Source organism: Periplaneta americana, chromosome 7 (assembly GCF_040183065.1).
Source record: "Periplaneta americana isolate PAMFEO1 chromosome 7, P.americana_PAMFEO1_priV1, whole genome shotgun sequence".
NCBI classification, from domain to species: Eukaryota; Metazoa; Arthropoda; class Insecta; order Blattodea; family Blattidae; genus Periplaneta; species Periplaneta americana.
The window spans coordinates 90536391-90564180 of record NC_091123.1 but is presented as its reverse complement, the minus strand read 5'-3'; the positions used below and the strand labels follow the sequence as shown (position 1 = coordinate 90564180).

Sequence of the window (27790 nt, the reverse complement as noted above, 5' to 3'; positions counted from 1 at the left end):
TGTGCAGCGGTAAATGGAATTCTGAGTTGGCAACACTGGTTATAATAACTGGAACAAATTAATAGCGCGCTCAAACCAGTGATTACCTAGTGACACGTTATTGTTACCTATCTCGCTTATATTGTGCCTTGCGTTCAAGTGACTTTGTGCTTTGTGTAATTAATAATTGAATATAAGTGTTTGGTGCTCAATCCGTAAAGTAGTTACTTTAGAGACAGTGCCCAGATAGCAGTATCTAAAATAAACAATTACAGGAATCATTCACATGAAGTTCTTACGACACCACTTCTTGAATGGAATATGTCGTAATCGCGACAACACATAATACAAGTGGCAGCCACTGTGAAATTTGTTTCGTAATAATTGCATTGTAATAGTAGTAAATAGGAGGCCACTGCATGCCGAAATGAATAAATATTGAATAAGATTAAATTTTAGTTTAAACTAAGTTTCACAAACAAAACTTCACAGACTGAGTACCAAAAAATTATTTAAATGTAGTTATATTAATAACTGTTTGCAATTAGTACGGTAGTTAGTACCGTATAAGTTAATCATTATTCATAATTTTCAGAAAAACAAGTCAATCCAACTACCTGTTTACCTCTGTCTGTTTGCTTGTCCCTGCCCACGTCCGTCTGTCTCTGAGAATCTGTGTCTACCTTCCGTCCGTCCGTCTCAGTCTCTGTGTCTCTCTTCCGTCTGTCTTTGTGTGTGTCTCCATTCCATTTGTCTGTCTCTCTGTCTCCCTTCTGTCTGTCAGTCTCTGTGTCTCCCTCTTCCGTCTGTCTGTGTTTTTCCCATCCGTCGTCTGTCTGTCTCTGTGTGTCTCCTTTCTGTCTGTCTGTCTCTGTGTCTCTCCCATCTGTCTGTCTCTGTGTCTCCCTTCCGTCTGTCTGTCTCTGTGTGTGTATCCCTTCTGTGTCTCCCTTCCGTTTGTCTGTCACTGTCTCTCTCTTCTGTCTGTCTGTGTGTCACCCATCCGTCGACTGTCTGTCTCTGTGTCACACTACCGTTTGTCTGTCTCTGTCTCTCTCTTCCGTCTGTCTGTGTATCTCTATCTTCCGTCTGTCTGTGTGTCTCTATCTTCCGTCTCTCTGTCTCTGTGTGTCTCCCTTCCTTCTGTCTGTCTATGTGTGTCTCCCTTCTGTCAGTCTGTCTCTGTCTCTCTCTTCCGTCTGTCTGTTTGTGTGTTTTTTTTTTAATTACAGCATGCCCCATTACCTAAGTAATACTACATGCTTTCACTTTCTAAGTGTAAAAAAATATATATATATATATATATATATATATACAATATTTACAATTTGTTAATCTTAATTTACTTAAAAAGTCTATGTATGTATCGTCCTTATGTTGTATCACACATTTTTAACATTGTAGTAGTGCCTGTTCATATGACACACTTCTAAACTCACTTTTAGTTGCTGTTTTATCACGCATTTTTTGTTTTACATTATATTAGTGTGTGTCATGTCTGTCACAGCCTTTGTCTGATCTAGGCTACCTCTGGCTGTCTGGCTCTCTCTCTCTTTCTGTCTTGTGTATATGTTTGTCTTCTTCTGTCTGTCTCTCTTGTTCTGTGTTTGCTGCCCTCTGTATGTCTATCTCTCTGCCCCTGTCTGTGTCTCTCTGACGCTGTGTGTAAATTTGTGTCCTTCTGTCTGTATGTTTGCCTGTTTTTGCGCAGCAATAGTGGGGTTGCTATGCTGGTACACATCAGTTGGCAACGAACATGTAATCCAAATTCATGCTGTGGTGGTGGTTGTAGACCGTGGATTATTCTCAAACAATTGTCCTCACCAAATGATGTGTGTATGTACATTGACTACATTCCATTTTATCGTTTTGAAAGTAAGTGTGAAGACACACCTCGACATGGCCGACAGACCAGTGCAGCATGTGGACAATGGAGAGCTGCTCAATGAAGGCGTGATCATGCCATAAAAGTACAATCTAGTATCATTGGACCAAGCAATGTCAACCCCAGAAAGGGCAGCCAAGTGGTTGGCTAGGAGGGGCCTAATTAGAAACGCCTATCAGTGCCCTACATGCAATAGGGCCTGTGCTCTATATGCAAGACAAAACATAATAGATGGCATGCAGTGGCACTGTAGGCAGTGTCGCCATACAAAATCGATAGGAGACGGCAGCTTCTTTTCAAGGAGCCATCTCCCCTTAAATATAATAACGAGAATAATTTACTGTTGGGCAGTAGATATGCCTCAGGACATCGCCAGTCGAGAGACAGGGGTAAAACCCAACACAATGGTTGACTGGTGCAACTTCCTCAGGGACGAGTGCCAGTCATATCTGAACAGACATCCAGTGACTGTTGGAGGCTTCAACGAAGCTGGCGAACCAATGGTAGTGGAAATAGATGAAACAAAATACTTCCACCGGAAGTATCACAGGGGAGAATGGCGGGAAGGTCACTGGGTCTTTGGCGGAGTGGAGCGTGACACCGGAATATGTTTCATGATGGAAGTGGAAGACAGATCAGAGGCAACCCTCACCCCCCTAATTGAGGCCCACATCCTGCCGGGATCGCACATCATGTCCGACGGATGGAGGCCTGTAACAACATTGGAGGAATACAGGGAGGGATATATCTCCACTCCGTCGTAATACACGACAGAAATTTTGTGGACCCAGGTGACCCAGATGTCCACACCCAAAATGTGGAAAATTTATGGATGCGGGTGAAGAGGAAGCTGCGACGTCAATATGGGACAACTAGGCCCCTCTTCCCTTGTTACCTTAAGGAATTTGTGGCGAGGAATATGTTCCGTTCCGAGAGGAAGATTTGTTCTCGCGAATGGTAGTGTGCATTCGCGAGAACTATGGGGTTTGAACTTTGATCATTGTAGTACTCGTGGTAACACTTGCCGAGCTCTGTAGTGGTCCATGTAGGCCCACTGTGTGTAGATTGGTAAGTGAAGGTCTTCCATTAATTGCTTATAAGATATGATATATGATATGATATATTTCGTCACAGCTCTTCTTTACATGTAATGGTATACCTCACATTTCTGTATCCGGTGCCACCATTAATATATTATTACAATAACACATTATTTGCAGTACACGTCTACACAAATACTCCCAATTACACTATGTACCTTTTTTGTTACTTGGTCAATCTCCCCTTCAGTATTTCTTCTACATTTCATTTGCTATTCTCTTTTTTTTTTCATTAATCCTAATATATCCAATATTATATACTTCTTTCAAATCCCCATTTTCCTCTAACTACTATTCACTAAAATCTCAGTTTCAATTTTTCTTTACAAATTATCATATTGAATTATTTGTCCTGTTTGTTCTTTGACCTCTTCTCCTATCTTTCTCTTATATTCATTTACTGTTCCAACGTTCAAAAGTTAGTATACTAATTTTATGCTGTCACTTGTTGAATTCTCATAACCCTTTTTCACTATTTTCACTCATTCCTATTTGCGCTCACTTTCACTTTCTCACTATTCTGCTTACACTTAATCCTTTGTCACTATTCTCACTTCCTATAAATACTGTACCGTACTTATATTTTATTCTACACATCTGCTTATACACTTTCTCTCTCCCCTATACTTCTCGCTCTTTTCCAGTTTCACTTTACTTGCACTTTTTGATCACATTCCCACATTTTTTAATCATATCTAATACCTCTGCTATATCCTCAGTTGTCGCAGGTTCTGACCTTTCTTTACTGTTCGTCTCTGTCTCTGTCTTTCTTTCTATTTATTTCCTCTTCTATTCCTCTTTTATTTTTCCTCCCCATGCTTTCACTTTCACATACTAGATTTCCACTTACACTCGCACCCTTATTCTTTTCAATACTTTCTTCTCTATCATTTCCTGAATCTTGGTTCCTCTTTTTATCACCACTTGCCTTTTTTCTGGCGCCCGTGTTTCTTGTTCAGTTATTGTCAGCATTCCTTCTGGAGTGCGCTAACCTTACCGCCATTGTATGGAGACTAGGAATCCGCTTACGCTGCATGATCACGTTAGTCTTTTCTTCTTGCTGTGCCATCATCTTTACACTTCCTCGTACGTCAATATGTGGGTTCCTGAACTCATTACTGTTCACTCCTGTTACCATGTGTTCTGTTACACTTGTTCTGTCCTTGAAGTCGGGATGATTTTCTTTCACCATTCCTGCTCCTTCCCTCTGCTTATGTAGCTAACGTCGACTCTCTGTTGTCTTCTCGTTGCTTCCCTCTGCAAAGTTGAAATATGTCCACTGTCCTCTTTCGTTCTTCTCATTAGTCCAAATTCTGTATGATCTTCATTTCTCAGGCAAAACTCCAGATCATACCATTTTCCGTTCACTTTCAGTTTATCCTCGTACATTTTAACAAAGTGACCTTTTGCCCTCGCTGCTTTCATATAAGGTAATAGCTGTTTTCTTCTATTTCTTACTTCAAATGGCATATCTTTTTCAACTCTCACTCCTGAACCACAGAGCCGTCCTAGGTTATTCAGAATAGCTTCCCTTACTTTTGCATTCATAATTCTCAAGAAGATTGGTCTTTTGGTCCCGTTCCCTAACCTGTACAAATGGTCGCCATGTTCTTCTCTCAACTCTATATTAAAGATGACTTCACATAAATCTCTCACTTTCTCAAAGGTATCCATCTCTTTTTCCCGGCCCCTTTCTTCGAGTCCGAAAATTATTAAGTTATTTTTCCTCATCTTGAGATCGTAGTCACTCATCTTCTTCTTTAATTTGTTATTCTCTGCTATCAACTCTTCTATCTTTTCACTGATGTTTTCTAACTTTAGTCTTAAGTTTTCTAGAACCTGGTTCTTCATTTCTACCTCTACTTGAATCAAGCCTGCATTATTATTCCTTTCCTCTCTACTTAATTCACTTACTTTATCCTTTTCTGATGTCTCTTTCTGTAACTACTGTTCCATCTTCTCTTACTGTATTCTTCGCTTCTTCCTTAGGCCAATAGCCTTTATACTGTGTTAGCAAGTTGTGCACATGCGACTGCTATGCCTATAAGATATATCACAGCAGTCCTCTCCATTTTTCCAATTGCTAGAAGAATAGTGGAACTAGTGTTAGAACTACTGTTGATTACTTCAGGAATTCATTTCACAAAGAAAGTACCGGTAACAGTGCGACTAGTTTTATATGATGAATGTTGGACTTTGTGGTAGGTACGGTTAAATGCCGAGATTGTTATAATAATTTTATCGAGGTTAACATTCCTCGTTGTAAATATAGTTAATATGCTTTGACAAGGCTTCCTTTTTTTAACAATATTTTTCCTACTCTCCAACCTCATATTCTTGAGCACACATCACTTTCTAAGGTTATGTATGTTTATCAAAACTGTTCTTGTTTATTAATGTTTATCAAAAGTGTTCATGTTTTCCAGATCGATTACTGAGTTGGTACCAGACCTAATTACTTCATAATTCATATTCCACACACCATGTTCAGGCTTCCGATAAGACTACTACATGCGGCTCTAAGATTTGATTTTATGCTGCTTATTAGAAATTTTCCGACGCGGAGTCAGAAAGAGGGTAAGACTATTATGTTATCGGTGCAATTATGGTATTAATTTTCTCCATTATTCCTTCTGTGCAGATCCCAAGGCGCATGCTGCTACGTTTACCTTGACCACAACCATTAGTGTACAGTTTACAATAGGTATGTAATCATAACACCAGACCACCTAAATCCCTTTCGAAATAACATTGCTCAATATTTTTTACATTTCATAATGACATAATATGGCTGGAAGTATAGTTGCACATCATTACCCTAATATTATAATGCATTTATAGAGCAGAGGAAGTTCTATTCTTTGTCATTCAGTCATTATGTCCTGACGTACAATTTAATATTACCATATTTGATACAATGCTATAAATATGTACTGAAGTATATGATTAGGCGTAAGAAGTGACATGGCCAATAGCTCAGCACTTATTATTATATTGTAAAGGTCTTACTAATACACAGTGTATAAATCTTCTACAGGACTTAAGCCTATAGTACACTATCACTTGCTTACACAGTATTATCCATGTGCTAAAAAGGATAAATGTTCATCTTCCCTCTTGCTTAAAAAAGTCCCTTGTGCAGACGCTTGTATTTCCCTATTTTGACTATGCTGACATTTTACTGACTGACCTTTCCAGCGACAACAAAACGAAACTTCAACATGCTCATAATTTGTGCGTACGTTTTGTAAGCAATGTTCGTAAATATGATCATATTACTCCAGCCCTGGAAACAATAGATTGGCTTAAACTAGATAAGAAAAGAAATTTACATTCACTTCTCCTTCTCTTCGAAATCTTGAACTCTTCTATTCCTTCGTACCTGTCTCGCTTCACTTACCTTTCTTCCCACCACAATCTGAACACATGCTCTGGCCATGAAACAATACTAACAATACCATCCCATCGCACTTCCTCATACTCATCCTCTTTCGCAAAAGCACTGCCAAGACTCTGGAATTCGTTACCTGCTAACATCAGGGACTGTCGAAATAAAATTGAATTCAAACGCAAACTTACTAGGCACTTTGTCAGTAATTGAGACTCGTTCAGACATGGTTTCTTGTAAATAGTTCTCTTAATCTATCACAAAATATTTCAATATCCGGTAATTTCATCACTATAGAATTTTATTCTAGGTTTAATTTGTAATTCAGTAAATACAAAAATATTCTTTGTTCTTGACTTCTATGATAAAATGTCTAGCTTTCATTAATCAGGTAATCTTGTCGTACTTTAATTTTTATTGTAATTGTAAATTTAATATTAATTGTAATTTTATTGTTCATATTATAGTTGTAATCCCCTGGTAGAAGGGCAGAGAAGGCCTGACGGCCTTATCTCTACCAGGTTAAATAAATAAATACTACTAATACTATAAAGGCTATTGGCCTGAGGAAGAAGCGAAGAATACAGTAAGAGAAGATGGAATAGTGGTTACAGAAAGAGACATCAGGAAATGATAAAGTAAGTGAATTAAGTAGAGAGGAAAGGAATAATAAAGCAGGCTTGAATCAAGTAGAGGTAGAAATGAAGAACCAGGCTTTAGAAAACTCAAGACTAAAGGTAGAAAACATCAGTGAAAAGATAGAAGAGTTGATAGCAGAGAATAACAAATTAAAGAAGAAGATGAGAGACTACGATCTCAAGTTGAGGAAAAATAACTTAATAATTTTCGCGGTCGAAGAAAGGGGCCGGGAAAAAGAGATGGATACCTTTGAGAAAGTGAGAGATTTATGTGAAGTGATCTTTAATATAGAGTTGAGAGAAGAACATGTCGACCATACGTACAGATTACGGAAAGGAACTAAAAGGCCTATCTTCTTGAGCTTTAAGAATACAAAAGTAAGGGAAGTTATTCTGAACAACCTAGGACGGCTCTGTGGTTCAGGAGTGAGAGTGGAAACAGATATGCCATTTGAAGTAAGAAATAGAAGAAAACGGCTACTACCTTATATGAAAGCAGCGAGGGCGAAAGGTCACTTTGTTAAAATGTACGAGGATAAACTGAAAGTGAACGGAAAATGGTATGATCTGGAGTTTTGCCTGAGGAATGAAGATCATCCAGAATTTGGACTAATGAGAAGAACGAAAGAGGACAGTGGACATATTTCAACTTTGCAGAGGGAAGCAACAAGAAGACAACAGAGAGTCGACGTTAGCTACATAAGCAGAGGGAAGGAGAAGGAATGGTGAAAGAAAATCATCCCAACTGCAAGGACAGAACACGTGATTGTCGCAGATCAACACATGGTAACACGAGCAAATAGTAATGAGTTCAGGAACCCACATACTGACGTACGAGGAAGTGTAAAGATGATGGCACAGCAAGAAGAAAAGAGTAACATGATCATGCAGCGTAAGCGGATTCCTAGTCTCCATACGATGGCGGTAAGGTTAGCGCACTCCAGATGGAATGCTGACAATAACGGAACAAGCAAGACGGGCGCTAGAAAAAAGGCGAGTGGGGAGAAAAAGAGAAACCAAGAGTCAGGAAGTGATAGAGAAGAAAGTAGTGAAAAGATTAAGGGTGCAAGTGTAAGTGGAAATCTAGGATATGAAAGTGAAAGCGTGGGGGGGGGGGGAATAAAAGAGGAATAGAAGAAGAAATAAATAGAAAGAAAGACAGAAATAGAAATAAGATAGAGACGAACAGTAAAGAAAGATCAGAACCTGCTACAGCTGAGGATATAGCAGAGGTATTAGATATGATTAAAAAATGTGGGGATGTGATCAAAAAGTGCAAGTAAAGTGAAATTGTAAATGATCGAGAAGTATAGGAGAGAGAGAAAGTGTGTAAGCTGATGTGTAGAGATAAATATAAGTGCGGTATTTATAGGAAGTGAGAATAGTGAGAAAGGATTAGGTGTAAGTGGAATAGTGAGAAAGTGAAAGTGAGCGCAAATAGGAATGAGTGAAAATAGTGAAAAAGGGTTAAGAGAAGTGAACAAGTGACAGCATAAAATTACTAACTTTTGAACGTTAGAACAGTAAATGAATATAAGAGAAAGATAGGAGAAGAGGTCAAAGAACAAATAGGACAAATAATTCAATATGATAATTTGTAGAGAAAAATTGAAATTGAGATTTTAGTGAATAGTAGTTAGAGGAAAAAGGGGGTTTGAAAGACGTATATAATATTGGATATATTAGGATTAATGAAGAAAAAAGAGAATAGCAAATGAAATGTAGAAGAAATACTGAAGGGGAGATTGACCAAGTAACAAAAAAGGTACATAGTGTAATTGGGAGTATTTGTGTAGACGTGTACTGCAAATAATGTGTTATTGTAATAATATATTATGGTGGCACCAGATACAGAAATGTGAGGTACACCATTACATGTAAAGAAGAGCTGTGACGAAATATATCATATCATATTATACTATCAAATTTCTGTGTCACAGAAGTTTGACAAAATATATATGATAAAATCTTTTAGAGTGTAAAATAGCATCTTTGATCACATCTAGCTGTGACATAGTTCTGTGATAAAAGTTATGGTCATCATCATACCTATATCCGTACATACCGGTACCCTTTCATAAAATCTGTGACTGAGAAGAAATAAAATGGCAGACATTAAGTACACATGGTCTGTGAAAACCACAAAAAAACTTTTCATATCACATTAAGAGTCACATGAAATGTTTTATCATCCATTATTAAATACTTTTATATAGGATTTCACATCTTCACACTCAAATTCTCTCAGTAGAGTTTGATAGATCCATTTTGTATCTTTTCTCCCTACCCCAATCTCTAACCCAAATTGTCGGCTTAGGGTGTAAACCTGTTAACTAACAAAAAGTAAATATTACAGGGGAATCAAAAAACTGAGTATACATTAACCCTGATACTTACCACCTGTACTTTGGATTTAGTCTTAAAGTTTCAGAGTTAATGTATACTCAGTTTCTTGTTTCCCTGTAAAATTTCCTTCTTCCTGGTTAGCAGGTTTACGCTCTAAGCCGATGAAATACATTTTTTCTTTGACTTCTTCTTTAGTATTAATGCAATATGCAATAACCATTACTGCATTTTTTACAGTTACAACAAGCATAGAACTATTGCGGATCCATTATTAACTGTGATAAAAGATATCAAAGTTTTGACATAGTGTAATGTAGTCAAAATCTTACATTAGATCATATATATTTGATAAAAAATTTTATCATATTCTGTGACACAGAAATTTGATAGTGCAATATAGGCCTTACACACTGTTGAAACTGAAAATGGCTCTCCCGAGTAGACATCTCTCATGACTGTCCAAGTTATAACAGCTCTGGATCATTATTTCGCGAGTGTATACCTAATTTTATATCATGGAGTGCAGTTTCACAGAAAGGACTTTGCCGACAAACCTTCTCCTACCCCTACTAATTGGTTGTAATGTCTACCTTACTGTGACGGAAATCTTGCCTTCGCCTGTAACCAGTCACAAACCTCGTTCAGAAAAATTGACAGGCTCCCTTCACATTCACGTGGAGGGTGAATTGCCGCATCTTTTCTGAATCCAAGAATCTCGTCAGTTAGCACGAAAGTATCGTTTCTAGGAATGTGGCAGCTGTGCAATATTGGGTCAGGGGGATCGGATGGAATGGTCAGAGTTGTTAGTGCAGAAAGTCGTCAATCTGTAAGTTGGTGTTCAAAGGAACCAGCTAACTGCACTCTGTGATATAAAATGAACTTTGAGCAATGGCCAGATGGCCGCTTCACTGTACAGCTGATTAGCTCTGTACAGTAGGCCTACTTTAGTAATTCCTATTTAACACATGAATAAAAGGTCTGTATTTGTAAGACTGTTAAATTATAATTTCGACCCTCCATTTAACAGTCTTGTAAAACTTGGTTATTTAATAAGGTTATGGTATTTGGTCTAGTGTTTCAGTTCGACAGCTGGTATGATAGTTTACATTAGTGTCATCTGTTACCGGTATCTCCCTCTAAATTGTAAACAACCGAAACATTTACAAATTAATTTCTTCATTGCTTCATTTTATGTGAGTATGTCTTTATGATTCTTCGTAGTCTCTTATGCGACTGTCATTGTTTAATTTCAAGTTATTCTTATTATTGTGCAGATTTCAATACATCTGTGACCTTCTGCTGCCATGATTGCCATGTTAACTGCCACTTGATCTACAGGTAAAATAGTAAGTATGTAGGTTTTCTGTTAATCCTTACACGACTTGACTCCTCTCTCTCAGTAGGATTACGAGTGTCATTACATGATTTTGAAATTAGTTCCGTCTCTCTCATATTAATAATTAAAACTGCATAAGATACCTTTAGTGTAGTTGTGTACGAATACGTTGCAGTAAAATATTTGAATTTCTTGTGAGACATTATTGTTTCCAATACAGTTATTTTAAATATTAAATATTAACTTAGAAAGTATACCTTCTACATTGTTGTAAGAAAGATGTAGCTGAATATATCCACAAACAAGTTTCTCAAATTCTAAATCAGAAATATTAGCTTAGAAAGTATACCTTCTACATTATTGCAAGAAAAATGTAGCTGAATATATCCACAAACAAATTTCTCTATGTTTCATGTTAGCTAGGTGCCTGGATATATTTCCTGTCTCCAATGAACAATGAAACTATCCTCATTATGATAAATTTTCTCTCTCCTATCAGCAATGAAATTATCCTTAACCTCATAATGAGGCCTACAGGTACTGATCCTTAAAAAAGTCAGTTTCTTAAAAATATCTCCAAAGGATAAAGTTCCTCTTGCAGGTAAATGTATAAATCCTGCAAAAGAGAAGTCTTTCTGCAGACACAGTGAAACACTAACTTATATTAAACAATACTTGATTAAGACTTGTTTCATTACTGCATAACTAACTACATCTTTGTCATTGTTAATTGTAGGAGCCTTACTCCAAAGTATACAGTTGCATTCCATTCTGTTTGTCAATGTCTGTTGTACTTATGATTAGGGTGCCAAACTTCTGATATCAAAAATATTGGTTACTTGGTCATTGTATTGTATTGTTTTTATTAACATTCCGTGGCATTGATACATTGCCTCACAGCTAGAAAATGGAACAAGTAAAAAAAAAAAAACTGAATACTACTACAAAGTCTTCATTTATAGTCACAGTCTAGTTGAAATATTTACAGAGGAGGTTTACAATACAGTCTACTAGTACAACACAAAGTTTTAGTATCAATTTCATGAAGTGTCGTTGAATGTCATGAACTAACCTACAGAATAGAAGGCATGAGTATTTAGGTACTTCTTTAATTTGGCTTAATTAATCTTATATTTGACTTTCATTTTTTATATCGATAGGAAGGCTATTCAAAAATTTTTACTGCCATATAACGCACTCATTTTTGATAGCATGATAGACTTGCCTATGGAGTATGGAAGTTATTTTTTGACATGTATTTATGCTATGAACTGTTGAAGCAGTTACTAAGTTTTCACAATTACGAGGAAGATTATTAATGGAAAAAAATATACTGACAAGCCATGGGCTTTATTTGTAGTTTTTTAAAAATAGTCCTACACGATTCCTTAGATTTGGCACCTACTATTATTCTAATTACTCTTTTTTGTAGTAGGAATATACCAGTACTGTTACTATCTGTGAAATTTCCCCAGAATATTATTCCAAAACTCATTACCAAATGGAAGTATGCAAAATACACAGTTTTTAAGGTTTTGATATTTACTATCTTTTGCATAGTTCTAATAGCAAAACATGTAGAATTTAGTCTGGGGGTAATTCCTTTAATATGATTTTTCCAATTTAACACATCGATTTTTAAGCCAAGATATTTGGTTGATGTTGCTTCCAATAAGGACCTATTGTTAAATATTGCACTTGAATTTTGCGAGGTTGAATTTGGACAGGATTTCATTTGAATTACCAGTATGTTAGTTTTGTTTCAGTATAGGTATACTAATTTATTGACTGAGAACTAGTCACATATTTTGAAGAGAATTACCCCTGTTGAAGATTGGAACGTGTTGGAGTTATTGGCTGTAATTACTATAATTGTGTAATCTGCAAATAACATGGGTGACCCAAATCTTTTATTAGGGGGAGCAAGATCATTTATGAAGATTAGAAAAAGTAGGGGACCTAATATTGAACCTTGAATAATTCCACTATTAATAGTTCCCCATGTCGAGATAAATTTCATACTTGCATCGATTTCGACTTTCTGTTTTCAATGTATGAGATATGAGTGAAACCATTGGTGTGCAGTGCCTTTAATTACATTATAATCTAATTTGTCTAGCAGCATTTAATGTTTTATACAGTGAAATGCTTTGAATAAATCACAGTGAACTGCCACCATTTTTAATTCTGGGGGAAATATATATATACCGGTATATAAAATTTATTTTAATCGTTAAAATATTTTAATCATATAGCAGAAGGACAGTGTTTTACACATACTAATTTTCATTATTATACAAGATACAGTAATGGAGGAACAAAAATGTCGAATATTTCCAAAATTTTACTCCTGTAAGCTTCACCTAACCCCTTTAAATTATGCCTTGTCCTGCTGGTTTCATATGGTATGGGTAAGCTCAGTTTTCAATAGCATTTCGCCAGATCACATATCAATAACTGATCATGACTTTATTTATACACAGCCAGCTAATCACGTTTCTGTCCTGAACATGTTCCTTTGATTCTATCCTTTCTTCCTTAAAGCCTCATCCTATCTTCGCTAAGCATTGAGACATTATATATATATTTTTTTTTTAATTCATTTATTGGTCGACCAGCAAACTTGTTATACAGATCAGTGTTAAATTGTGGCATATCCCAAATGCAATAGCATTATGAGGTTGGCTGTATAAGATCGTATAATTGAATTACATACTGGATATCTAATTTTGGTCTTATGTGTGAAACTATTTTGTTCTTGAGTTTCAGATTGATTTCAGTGATGTAACTTATATCTTGCAAATCATCATTTCATGCAACTAGCACTAGTCACTGACACCACTCCCATTGTACTGGAGCTGTATTTGTTAAACTTCTCTGCTCTAGGCGTGTAGCCTACATGATGTGTGTATTTAGTCTCATCGACCTGTACAACCATTGGTTCGCCAGCTTCGTTCAAGTCTCCGCCAGTCACTGGATGTCTGTTCAGGTAGAGTGCCATTAATTAGCTTTCTGAGCTGCCACCTGTGCCTTGAATATTGTTCTTCAATTTAGGATTCTTTTATAACTCACAATGCAAATACTGTAATTCTTATAACTCACAATGCAAATATTATCTCTTCTGGTTTCCTTAAGTTGCACTGGCAAGATCACCTCAAACTATAACGGTTGTTTACCTCTGCGGAGGCGAATGGTCAGACCTTCAGACTGTCACGTAGGCAGCCCAGGTTCGATTCCTGGTCAGGTCAAGGATTTTTTCATAGAAAAAATCAATAGTAACACTTGTGGCAGACAAGGTTGTAGTTGGGGTTTTTCCCGGGGTTCTCCCGTTTTTCCTCACATTAGGCATTTACATCTTTCCGTCACCAATTCTCGATTTCATTATCATTCCATAATGTTTCCCGAACGCCGGCTGGTGACTCATGGAGGAGGTTTGCCTAGGGACAAGTGAAATTGCTTGCTGGAAACCTTAGTGTGGTCGGCCAGTTTGGGTTTGGGAATGCGTCACCAGAGGGCTAGCGCAATAGATCTGAACAAGGTCGCAATGCTGGGCCAAAGTGCCTCCCTCCATTAAATTCAGTTCAATTCAAGCACGGTTGTTACGACTCATCTTAGGAACATAGCTATGTTGGTCTCCATCGTTTTCTTGTACACAGTACCAGTTCTTTATAATTACAGTTTGAATTATTATATGACACAGAGTTATTAAATTATGAGGCATTAGTGTGTGAGTTGTTACACTTGTATTGATTTATTTTTCCGGTATCAATATAATTTGTCTCAATTCGTGTTTTGAGTGCATGGCGTGATTGATTAATCCCTTGAATTTCTCTTTCACTGTAGTCACTTTTTCTTTAATTCGGATTATCTTCTTGTGATTGAGCATGAACTGGCAAAGCACCTTTTGGTAATATTGGAGAAGAATTAACTATTGAATCCAATAATTGAGGAGAAGATACTCTTTTCATGGCAAAACTATTTTTCTTATTAATTGAAGAAAGTTATTATTTCCATTCCATTCATGGTTTTGTTATAATATGAGATATTGTTTGCTTTGCAATATTAGTTATTTCATTTTACATGAATTCAGAAGTCAGTTTTTTTCCATTATAACCACTTGATGGTTAGCCGGTTTTTTGCGAGCACATATTCCATTAATTCAGCGTTTCTCACCACGTACGTCTCTACAGTTCTTGGTATTAACTACTATCTAAAGATCCTGCTATGGAATACTATAATTAGTGTAGAACTAATTTCCTTCCTGGTTGGAACTGTCCTCAGCTATTATGCAGCTTCAACTTATATCTGTTCTCTCGTTCCCTTTCTACCTTCGTTTGAAATATCAATCATTATGAATTGCCTTCATCACAACATATGATGGATTAGGCACATTTGCAAGTACTGAATCTGATTGTAAGTCATGGTAGTTCCCCCTTCGTTTCTTCACTCTCCAAGAGATGTATAATTAATCATTCTTGTAGGATACTTACCTGGAAAACTCATCTGTATTATGTCCTCATGCCAGATATTTCCGTTATTCTTAATGATTTCAGAGATTGCTGTTATGTTTAGTTTTATTCGGATATCCTCATTACGTTCGTTATAAGCTGCCTATGGTATTAACAATCCCTTTATAGCACCGTCTATTCTTTGGAGTTGACTAAATGTTGACGACCATATTTATTTGCCTTTGTGTATGTTTTAATTAGGTGTTATAAAATTTTTATATTGTCTGTCTGTAGTGAATTTTTTTTTTTCCTGTTAGTGTTCCCCAATTTTCATGTCCTCAAACCTTTGTCTACTGTGTATAAGATATGTGGTCACTTATGAATTAGCAGCTTCTGTTACTTTTCGAATTGTTCTCATTACAGATACCATCATTGCTCCTTTTGTGCAAAGTCATCAATTGGTATGGTGTCACGATTACTTTGATGTGAGGCTGTTGTGTAGGCCTACTATTTGTATGTAGATAAGTCCTTGACCTTTTTATTAGCTTAGTATGTCATTTATTACAGTATTATTTTACAAAACTTGCTACTTTTACATTAAATAAAATCTCTTATCACCTCTCTACCTTCCTCAACTACCCGTAACCTAAATTATTTTGAAGAAATTGATTGTTTGTGTGTTAATCCAAGATTTATTGTTGGGCTGCTGCATCCTCTATCTAGGTAGACTTTCTCCTTCTCACTCGAGCTGAAAATTCTTAATTTCTCAACTCATCCGTATTTATGTTGTCAGCATGACTTTGTTCCTGTGATGTCACGTGTTATTTGTACAGTATCTTGTATTTCTGTGAACTTTCCTCTCTTTAGGATTAGACTGTTTCGAAGAGGTGAGGTATTGAACTTCATGTAATTGTGATTGGTACATTTCTTAGCCTAGAAACAGGGTGCGAAATAAGATTTCTGATGAGGGTGGAGATAGAATCCTACATAGAGAATATCGGTACCTTACATAAAATTATCCCCATTCTATACAGCTCAACGCTTGGTTGCTTGTCATGCATCTTGATTATAATAATTACATCCATGAGCAGGCTTAAGATAAGATGTTTAATTCCTAAGTTACAGCTTGCCGGTGATGATTATACATCATTATTTTCCTTGCCTACTTTATATTGTACTTTATAAAGTATATGAAACAATTGTCTTTAGAGACAATTAATATTAGGTACCCTCCACAAAACTGGCTTCATTTATACACCAACGGATCCTTGATCTCCAGAGAACAAGGTGCCGGTGCAGGTGTTACGTGCTGTCTCTTCTCACTTTATAGATCACTTGGATATGGAACAACAAGTTTTGATGGTGAAATCATTGCAATAAGTGAATGTCTCAGGAATCTTCTATGCCACATCAATAAATTTAGGAATGCAGTTATATTGTCAGACTCCAAAGCAGCTATTCTATCAATAGTCTCTAAACACACACCTTCATCTCAAACAGCAGAAATAACTAAAATGCTCTCTCAATTAATATCACTCAATAAAAGAATTGTATTCCAATGGATAACATCCCATTGTGGAATCCTGGGAAACAGAATGCAGATGCTTTACCAAAGAAGGGCAGCACTGCTACTTACAGACCTGTTACTAAATCTACGTATTACTCTGTGAAAAGATTTATTAAATCTGCATACTTGGACTTCAACAAACAGGGTTTGATAACACAATCCCAAGGGGAAAAAATGGAACTCTCTGCATCAAAATCCACAGTTAATTCCCGATTTACCACGAAAATCGTCTGTAGCTGCATTTACATTGGCAACAGGCCATGATTGTTTGGCCAAACACCTGCATAGAATTGGAATATATCAGTCCCCTAACTGCCCATTGTGCAACTCAAACCAAGAAATGGATTCGGAACACCTCAAAATCTGTGCTTCATTGGCTGGTCATGATAATATCTTTGAAAAATATTGGAGTGCAAGAGGTCAAATGACTTATTGTCAAACGCCTGGCATTAGAAAACAACAACAACTTTATAAAGTATACTCGAATTGAAACTTTTATACCAATACACTATTTTGTAGGGGGGATAGAAGTTATCCCTGGCAGGGATGTTAATATGAATTTATGAGAGGGGGATAACTTTCCAACAGGGCGGAAATGCCCCCCCCCCCCATCTTCCCCGTTAATTCGCATACTGCCTACAAACTATTCTAAAATAAGACACTTCTTTCCTTCTTCCTTTCGATGTAGTTACTTCAATACAATTACAAGTTTTGGTTACTAGTATGTGGATTCTTCATCTTCCTATGTTTCAGACAATTAGCTGGATTGGTAGGCTCTTGTTTCCAGCATTGTCTGTATCTACTCGCACAATTACTGCTACCACATCATCCATTATTAAATACCTTCACATTCTGAAAGGGGTGCCGTATATTTAATATTTCTCTTTCTGAGGTATGTTTTTTGCTTCTAAGATGTTACTTTCTAATTTTGAGCGTTTTGTGCTTAACCCTTTTCTTTGCAAAACCACTTCCTTAACTTAGGCCCATATTATCATTTCCCCTCTCTTTCTTAAACTCTTTTCTTCCCCATCCTAAACCTCACCATTTCACAATTAAGGGTTCTTGTGCCTGCTATCCACGGCCTGTTCTGAGTGCAGTGTATTGTGCTCTGTTTTGTTAACGATTGAACAATGTATTAACTAAATGACACATACTTATTTCAGCCACTTTTTTATTCCAGCAGATTTCCAAAAGTACCGGAAATGATACAGTAATGGATGCTGCGTATTTGGCAACGACAGCTAGTGAAATGTGTGACAACTTTGTGTTATTGTGTCACAGCATAGCAGGTAACTTGAATTACAAAGTCATTTCTCATGCACTGTACTGCAAGTTGTCCTAAGTGATTTTTCGTCTTTTTTTGTCTCTTTTTCAAATCACTTTATTGGTCTAAACTTGTAGTGCAACAATTTACATGTTTACTGCCAGTGGTGTACTGTTCGATAATAAGTATGTGGGCTTGGGTTTTTAAATGAATCACCCTTTTCAGCAGCATCACTGATGTTCCATTTGATATCCAGTTTTCCCGATTTTTTTTTTTACACTTACAATGCTGCTGCATTTGTTATACATATTTATGTATATTCTATTTATTTAATATATTTAAATAAACCCTCGGGAGGAAATTAAACGCAGAATAAATATGGGAAATGCCTGTTATTATTCGGTTGAGAAGCTTTTGTCATCTAGTCTTCTGTCAAAAAATCTGAAAGTTAGAATTTATAAAACAGCTATATTACCGGTTGTTCTGTATGGTTGTGAAACTTGGACTCTCACTTTGAGAGAGGAACAGAGATTAAGGGTGTTTGAGAATAAGGTTTTTAGGAAAATATTTGGGGCTAAGAGGGATGAAGTTACAGGAGAATGGAGAAAGTTACACAACACAGAGCTGCACGCATTGTATACTTCACCTGACATAATTAGGACCATAAAATTCAGACGTTTGAGATGGGCAGGACATGTAGCACATATGAGCGAATCCAGAAATGCATATAGAGTGTTAGTTGGGAGGCCGGAGGGCAAAAGACCTTTGGGGAGGCCGAGACGTAGATGGGAAGATAATATTAAAATGGATTTGAGGGAGGTAGGATATGATGGTAGAGACTGGATTGATCTTGCTCAGGATAGGGACCAATGACGGGCTTATGTGAGGGCGGCAATGAACCTCCGGGTTCCTTAAAAGCTAGTAAGTAAGTAAGTAATTTAAATAGACCCTCTTCTTTTCTATTCTGTATTGGAATTACCTGGGTCTAGGTTCAATATTTTATCGTTCTAATATCTTTCATATTACATTGCAAATTAATATACTATCACACTAGCGGCTAAGTTGCTCAGTTAGTGGAGCAGCTGACTATGGACTGATAGATTCAGAGTTCGATTGTGGGTGGTGTTCGGATTTTCTCGTTGTCAAACTTAAGAAATGCCCCGAGGTTCATTTAGACTCTTATCATATTGAGTACAAGGTCTTTTTGGGGGTTAAAGAAGGTCCGAACACACCACCTCAATCTAGTGCCGAAGTCAAGTGAGCATGGTACTCTACTTCCATGTTCCCAAGTATCTTCATGACATGTGAAGGGGCTAGCTTTACGTTTACCCTTACAATATCACAATGGCTGCATTATAAATACCTTCCTGTTCTTTGGATATAATTGTTCTTGCTGAATGTTAATTTCTTCCCTTATTCTGCAAACTGCATTTTGAAAGATAAAGGTTTTTCATGTCTGACCCCTTCTTAGCTTGTTTTTCCTTTTGCCATAACCTACAATCTGTTCTATCATGCACTACACTTTTCTAATCCTTAATTTTGCTTTCGTCTTATCTTAATGATCACACCTATATCAGTTTCTCGTTACCGGTATATACTTTATTCTTACTTCTTCTGTTTCAGATCAGTAGCTGTGTTTGCCGTTATTTTCATCTTACTCTCATTCTTCACACCCTCTGCAAGCTGATGCAACCTTCGCAATGGATACTAACTTTCATTTGCACTCATGCTGCATACCATGTTTCTGAATATTTGGTCTGTTGTGTCAGTGACTTCATATAGGGTAAACATTGGTAATTTCGTGGCAGTGGTTATTTCGTGATACTTTTTCTTTGCTCTTTCGTGAACTAACCAATGGTGTTACGAGATTCAAATTTCCGCCAAGGGATTGCATATGTTGTCCGGTTTCCAGAAACATACAGCTATGCTTTGTGTGACTATTGTAACCGCTTCAGTGAGCTCTTATGTTTGGAGAGAGAAGTTAGCGTCGACTTCTCAGGCGTACAAATTTTGTGGATGTTTGTAATTACATTACAGGCTGGCTTACTACTAAAGGTAAGCATAGGATATTTGGTACAATGATTTATTATATCTTAATGAAATTTTAGGAAATGTTTTTGGAATTTTATATAAAGCTGTAGTCGCCATATAGGCTTAGCTTTGCTGATAGAAATCTTAGCTGTTTGAGGCGAAATTTTGTATTACAATACGAATTTTAGAAATCTGAAGATAAGATGTAATAACAAAAAAGAAAAGGAGGACGCAATGGGTTCAGTATAGCTTCTGTTTGATTTGTTATCATGCTAAGTGTCAATGATAAGTGTTAGATGACTTACTTGCAAGAATTGTGACAGAAGATGAAACATGGCTCCACCATTTTGGACCTGAGATAGAGGGAGACAGAGGCAGACAATGGAGTGGCTTCATGCAAATTCACCAAAGAAATAGAAATTCAAAAGTGCACCTTCGGCAGGAAAAGTTATGGCTGCTGTGTTTTTCGATTCAGAACGACTCTTGCTTGTGGACATCATGCCACACGGAACCACCATTAATTCTGACGCGTATGTGGGAACTCTCAAGAAACTTCAAGCTCGACTGAGTCGTGTTCGACGACATCGGGAGAAGCAGGATGTTCTGCTATTGCACGACAACACACAGCCATATGTCAGTCACAAGACCACAGACCAGATCAGAAAATTCGGATAGACAACACTGAAACATCCGCCTTACAGTCAACTGGCACGGTGCGATTACTATCTCTTTGGTAAACTGAAGGATCCCTTCGCGGAACGAGGTAAGAAGATGACTCCCTTGTGCACGCTGCTAAAGAGTGGCTCAGATGTGTTGGTCCAGACTTTTACCGTGCTGGTTTACAGGCCCTCGTTCCTAGGTTACGTAAGGCAGTTGAAAGGGACGGGGATTACGTGGAAAAGTGACATTTTGTTCCTAAAGGATGTATCTACATTCTGTGAAAATAGCAAAGCTGTAGGATAAAAATATAATTTTTAAACAAATGTTATGCATTACTTTTGGAGTTACCCTAGTAAAATTTGTTGGTTGATTATATAATTTTGTTAATGAATTCATGATTTCATTTTGTTTATTATAAATGTTTTCATGAATTATAAGTTCTATATTATTAATTATTAAGTCTATATTAATAATTAGTGATAGTGTTAAAATAATAATGATTATAATTACTAATATTTTTGTTGATATATAAAATATTTCGTTTGATAGTAAAATCCGTAATAAAAGTGTTCACCCTTTCAGGGCAAAGAAGATCCCTTTTCAATTTCAATTATTACTTTGATTTCATTCTTATTGTGTGTTGATATGTATTTCTGTTTTCTTGCAATGAATATTAGATGGAATTACTATGTTTGAAGTCTTGTAACAATAAATGAGAATTTCATTTGACTTTAATGAATTCTTCCACAATTCTTCTATCTCTCACGAAATTATCAATGTAATATCACGAAATTACCAAGGTTATCACGAAATAACCAACCTTTTAGCTTAAGTTGTAAAAGTTGTTTTTGGCGCTTGTTCAAGAACGTGTCCAATCTTTTATGACTCCAGATTTGTACAGCAAATTATCGTCTTTTGGATGAAAAAATCGGAATAAGGATATATTTACACATTTGCATTTTAAATTAATTTTCATGAAATTATCACGAAATTACCAATGTTTCTATGTTGTGGCTTGTACATTGATTATTGTTGTTGAAGTGCACACAACATCGAGCAGAGTGGAGTTTTGGTTATTCCTGCCTTCTAATTGGGAGGTCCGAAGTTGATCCCTGTGGCAAGCTATCCTCACTAGGGTTTGTCATGGTTTCTCAAGTCCTGCAATAGTAATTTCCAGCGCTGAACCCTGGACTAATTTCGCTGGCTTTATCACCTTCATTTCACTCAGCCACCAGTTAATTGCAGCAATTGATCAAGTGTCTTAAAATAAGTAAAACTATACTTGTTTTTTTTTAAGATGGGACATGACAGTTAAGCGGCCGAGCTTGGAACTACAGTGCTATGTTGCCAATATGGACTACCATGCTGCCAGCTGATGGAAGCTAGCAAGTGACGTTAAGATGGCTGACGTTAAAATATTCATTGACAATTGATACGAAGGTAAGAAAACAATACAAAAATCGACAGAGAATCAAAGATGAAATGTGCCAATGCTAACATTGTGTGCACAATAAATGTTGGTAAGAGAGCTATTAAGCACACGCCATGTGGAAACCTGGACACTGTAAGTTTGGCAACTCGACCCTTGTTACCATAGCAACAGGCCTACCACGCTATATGACATTCAGTTGTTTTTCCGATCGCAACGCTCCTGTCATGTCCCATCTTTCAAAAAAACAAGTATAGAAAAAAAATTGCAAGTGATTTTACAGGTAGTAATAATACTTTTATTAATTAAATTACATTAATAATAATTATTATTATTACCGGTATTATTATTATTATTATTATTATTATAGTAATGGAACTAGTATCAACAATATCTACTAAAGTAATTATAATTATATAGCCATTATATGAGTAGTATTATACCAATATTTATTACATAATATTATACATATCCATGTATTGTGGATTCCTATCACTACGGCATGGTGCGTCCTCACGTTGCGGATAGAAGAGACGGCCTCCAGATATGGAGAGTAGCTGCGAATATATTGAATAAGCAGTCATGGACAGCCGATAAGTGGTGGTCCTCCAGCTAACAACCCATCATCATAAAAAAAACAGCTTGTTACGAATCCATACAATAAGCCTCGGAATGGGACTGATTCTCTGGCATGTCCACAGCAAAGGAATAAGGTTGTGAGATTTGTCACTTGGAACGTAACTAGTCTTTATAGAACAGGAGGGGTAACATTAGTAGCAAAAGAACTAGCTAGATATAGAATGGACTTCATGGGAGTACAAGAGATTAGGTTAGATGGGAATGGCATATCACAAATAGGAGATTACTTGTTGTATTATGGGGAAGGAAACAATAATCACCAATTAGGAACAGGATTCTTTCACAAAAGAATAAAATCAGCAGTAAAAAAGGTCGAATTTATCAGTGACAGGTTATCATATTTAGCACTTAAGGGTAGATGGTGCAATATCGTAGTTATAAATGCTCACGCCCCTACAGAAGAGAAAGACGACCATATAAAGGATAGCTTCTGTGAGGAGGAACTGGAACATACTTTTGATCAGTTATCTAGATATCACATGAAAATTTTATTGGGGGAAGGACATTTGCCAACACGATTTAAGAAGAATTGCATCTAAGATAGTATAATAATAATAACAATAATAATAATAATAATAGAAATATTCTTAATAGCAATAACGACCTATATGCCTTCACAATTACATATTAATACTTTCATGCAAAGTCTAAAGACATAAATTCCTCTACAGTATATGGCCTATGATGCAGCAGCAACCTGTTGACTATGCTTTTAAACTTCTTTTGTTTTTTACTTATTATGGAGCTTGAAATTTTGTTATACATGTTTATGCCTCTATGTAAAATAATTTTAAGACTTGTGGTAATTTTATGAGTGGACAAATGGATATGACTTGATTTCTTGTTTGATACATGTGATAGTCTGAATTCAATTTGAATTTTGCTTTGTTTTTATGAATGAAAGACACTGTTTCTAGAATGTATATGCAATGCACGGGCAGAATTTTGAATTCTCTAAAAATTGCTTGACTTTGCGACCTTATAGGTACTTGTTTTATAATTTTTACAATTTAAACCAACTATTGGCGGATAGCTCAGTTGGTAGAGCAGCTGGCTGCAGACTGGAAGGTCCGGGGTTCGATCCCAAGTGGTGACGGGATTTTTCTCGTTGCCAACTTCCAGAACGGCCCCCAGGTTCACTCAGCCTTCTATAAAATTGAGTACCAGGTCTTTCTAAGGGGTAAAAGGCAGTCAGAGCGTAGTGCCGACCACGCCACCTCATTCTAGTGCCGAGGTCATGGAAAGCATGGGGCTCTACCTCCATGTCCCCCAAGTGCCTTCATGGCGTGTGACGGGGATACCTTTACCTTTTTTTTATTGGCTAAGAGAGCCTACACGTAAGTAGTAATAACAATGGAGTTAGGTTAGCTAACTTTGCCACAACAAAACATTTCATAGTCAAAAGTGCAACATTCCCCCATAAGAATATATATATATATATATATATATATATATATATATAAGGTTATACGTAAATATATGACACAAATAAGGCATCACTCATGACGCAACTAGGCCAGAAGATAATGGGGTAGAGTGGCCAGTTCCTTTCCCTCTCCATTGCATACAATCGCCGATTACTACATATTACACTAATCAAACTTCAGATTCATACAAACAATTTGTTCTTCCTCTGACACATATCATCAAGTGAGATGTACTGCCTGATATTAGATGTACATATCAACCACAACCTCAATCAGAGGTAGTCTGCATATTAATACAACAAATTTTATTACTATATAAAAATTATAACATAACGAACAATTAATTTGAATCATTTAGAAGAAATAAAGGCCTAATATAACTGAATTTTAATAATAATGGTTTATTTTAACTGACAGAGTTAAGGCCATTAACAAAACAAAATTAATATTATAAAATACCATATCTTGGATGAAAACTGTCTTTTTGTGGTAGTTGTGTGTACGAATGTTTAAAACCTTTGCCTAATTCAGTTTATACTGTTCAGTGCAACAACTTTAGGACCTCTGCTACTTACAATGTTCACAGACAAAATCTGTCAAACCTGTTGATTCTGAATATTTATTATTTACCAACAATCTAAAAAAATGTTTACACAATAAAAAATATTGCCGACTGTCAATTTCTTGACTTGAAATAGACTCACTATCTTAAGTTGGTCTGATGAGAATAGAATAAGAAAATAGATATATTTTCAAAAATAATATAACCTCATTAACATATCTACCTACTCTCTTCATCTTCACTCCAATTCAAATCAAATCAACAGACAGATAACGTTCTCAAAGATCTTTGTGTATTCTTTGACAGTAAATTTTATTTTCATAAGCAAGGAGATACACAATTAAATATTGAGTTTAATACAGTCAGCAACATATTCTTTCTCTATGGGCCTACCTAATTCACTATAAATACTTTACTTCACAGAAGTCAGATGAAAATTGTTAAGTACTGTAACAATAATAATACTAACTCTCCCTATTTGCAGGCCCCCCTGAACTTGCAGTCAGCACAATTCAGGACTACCATGAAGACGTCACACAAAAGAGCAAGACAAGGAACAGATTTCCAGTCCTGTGGAATAAAGTTAAATCTCTTGTTCACACCAGGAATTGAGCTGCAGACACTATCTGCAGAGCCATAAACTGTGGACTGTTATCTTTTTTTGCTAAATTAATTTGCTGTTCTTTAACACTTCAGTATTAATAATAATTGTATAATAAATAACAGTATATTTGCCTACTTATTGTACTCATTCTACCTGTCTCCCAGTAATACAAAACTTTGTCAAATTCCTCGAAACATTACTGTATTTATGTAAGAGCTTATAAATATTCTGGCTACTTTTATAGGTATTGGTGTAACTGCATCACAGATTAGTTTTTCCCAAGAAATATTCTTTATATTGCAGTAGTATGAAAGGAACATCTTGCCATAAGACCAGTAATATTATTGTGTGTATTGCAATTTAAGGAAATTGTTCACCACTTTGTGTAAATCAAAACTTACCTATTGCACGAGTAATTTACCCAACAGTCAATGAAGGCAACTCTACAATTGCAAACTGCAAGGAAAATCCTCGGATTTAAATACAGTGAAACCTCGATTCTAGGTTTTTCAGATCAGATAAATTATAACCAGAATTGAGAAAAACCCAAAATAGGGGTTTTGCCAAAATTGAAAAAGAAACACATCAATATATTTAAAAACTAATTTTTATGGTATAATCTCAACTAAAAGAGCAAAAATGCTTCAAAGAACTTCACAACATTAAGTACATGGTTGGTTGCATTAAGTTTGGCCCGTAACACACTTGAAGAGTTTTCGCTAGTGAGAAATGTGTTGCGAGAAAGAGGCGAAGAGCTTTCCTCCACACACTTGGCAAGTTCTTGCTATCACAGATCACATCTCGCTATGATCATCTATGCACTGCATTCATGCAGAAAGCATTTTTCTGATTATAGTAATCACTCGTTGGGGGAAATATTATAGGTTATGTATTTACTTACCTATATTGTCGTACTTAAATATATAACCTGTAAGTATATTGTCGTACTTTACAAATTACGTACGAACGCTGTATTGAATCTGAGTATTCAGATGATGAGGAAATGGAGTTACATGAACATATTTTGTTAATGAAAAGAAAAAGTAGTCCTAAAATTAAAGCCAGAAATATCTGAAAATTACGTTGTATCTTACGAAAATGAGGGCGAGTTTTGGACACTGGTTTCGATTTGAATGATGATACGTTTAGGCATTATTTCAGGTTGAATGGACCACAGTTTTTTGCCATTCATGATATGATAGAGGATTCTTTGCTATGCGTATGGTCTCATTAAAACTATGTAAACTGTTAAGACATAACAAATGTTTAATCAATACTATTAAATCTCATCAAAATAAAATATAGCCCTATTTATTTTCAGATAATCTGATAATTGTCTCCAGATTTCTTCTTTAAGTTTCGTGTTTTTATAGTTTTTATCCCGTGTATCATATAAATAGGCCTACGGGTGACATCGTGCAAGTTCGATAAGTTTCTGACTGCAATTATCAGCCATCTTTCCTCATTTTCAAATAAAAACAATACAATTCATCGCCACCTGTGATATCTTTTTCTACATTCAATCGTCATAAAGAGTATAAATGTCAAACATCTTTGATAAATGTGTCAAGAAAATTCGCTGAGCTACAGATTCCAGCGAGAATCTTGCGTGAGGTTTTTGCCTCGAACAAGATTCTCTTCCAGTGTGTGGACCTCCATTTGAATCCATGTTATCAATCTTTGAATTTTCTCACTGGCGAAAACTCTGCAAGTGTGTTACGGGCCTTTATCTGCCACTTCTTGAAGAAATCAAGAATGGATGTCTGTTTTGCTGGACATCTTTGACCGAGGAAGAGTAGCTCCCTTTTCAGCTGGTTTCATCAATATTGAAGATACACATGTACCTTCATATAGCTTCCAATCCTGCTATCGTTCATCAATGCAGTCTTCTTCATCCTCCATGATGTCACCACTGACAGCCTTCATAAAGCCTGCTTTTCTGAAGCAGTTGCTGATGGTGGCTGCTGACACTTCCTCTCATGCACTGCAGACCATATGCATGGCAGTGAGGATGGAGATTTTGAAAACAGAATCTCCAGTTTGTCTGTCCACGGCAGCAATCTGTTTCTGCACCAGTGAACGTCTATACTTCCTCTTGAGGGCATGAATTACACCCAAATCCAGGGGTTGGAGACAGCTATACAGTTAGGTGGGAAGAAAGCAACCTTCACATTCTTCAGGAATGACATATCAGGGGGATGTGCCAGACACTTATCCACTAAAAGAATTATCTTCCTGTTAGCAGCCCCCATTTTCACGTCCAGCTGTCTCAGCTGCTAAAAATGTACATTGTCATCCAGGCAGTCCTGTTGTTCTTGTAACTGCACGGCAGTGTGCGGACATTTTTAAAACACCTGGTTTTTCATATTTGCAAATTACCAAGGATTTCAACTTCTCGGAATCATCTACATTTGTACAGAAAAGAACAGTGAGGCTCTCCTTACTTTTCTTCCCACCATGGCAGGTCTCTCCTTTTATGTGAAGGCT

The 27790-nt window shown here is 36.4% G+C and overlaps 1 protein-coding gene across 50 annotated transcripts; it reads left to right on the top strand.

Annotated features, from left to right (window-relative positions):
* Positions 1 to 36: 36 nt before the first annotated feature.
* LOC138703279 (uncharacterized) lies at positions 37 to 25437 on the top strand. Of its 50 annotated transcripts, XR_011333034.1 has the most exons (9): positions 71 to 155; positions 1856 to 2932; positions 5391 to 5541; positions 10418 to 10529; positions 10611 to 10682; positions 13559 to 13661; positions 17871 to 17976; positions 21940 to 22082; positions 25184 to 25437. XR_011333034.1 is itself a non-coding variant. In XM_069831027.1 (6 exons), exons 2-6 carry the CDS (start codon positions 5448 to 5450, stop codon positions 25309 to 25311), a joined length of 498 nt encoding a protein of 165 aa, XP_069687128.1. In that variant the 5' UTR covers positions 60 to 2932; positions 5391 to 5447; the 3' UTR covers positions 25312 to 25437. The 50 variants fall into 50 exon arrangements, 4 of the variants coding, with proteins under 4 accessions (XP_069687128.1, XP_069687131.1, XP_069687130.1 ...); XR_011333037.1 differs by having other exon boundaries at positions 61 to 2932; positions 13436 to 13661; positions 17868 to 17976; XR_011333047.1 differs by having other exon boundaries at positions 62 to 2932; positions 10611 to 10674.
* Positions 25438 to 27790: the final 2353 nt, after the last annotated feature.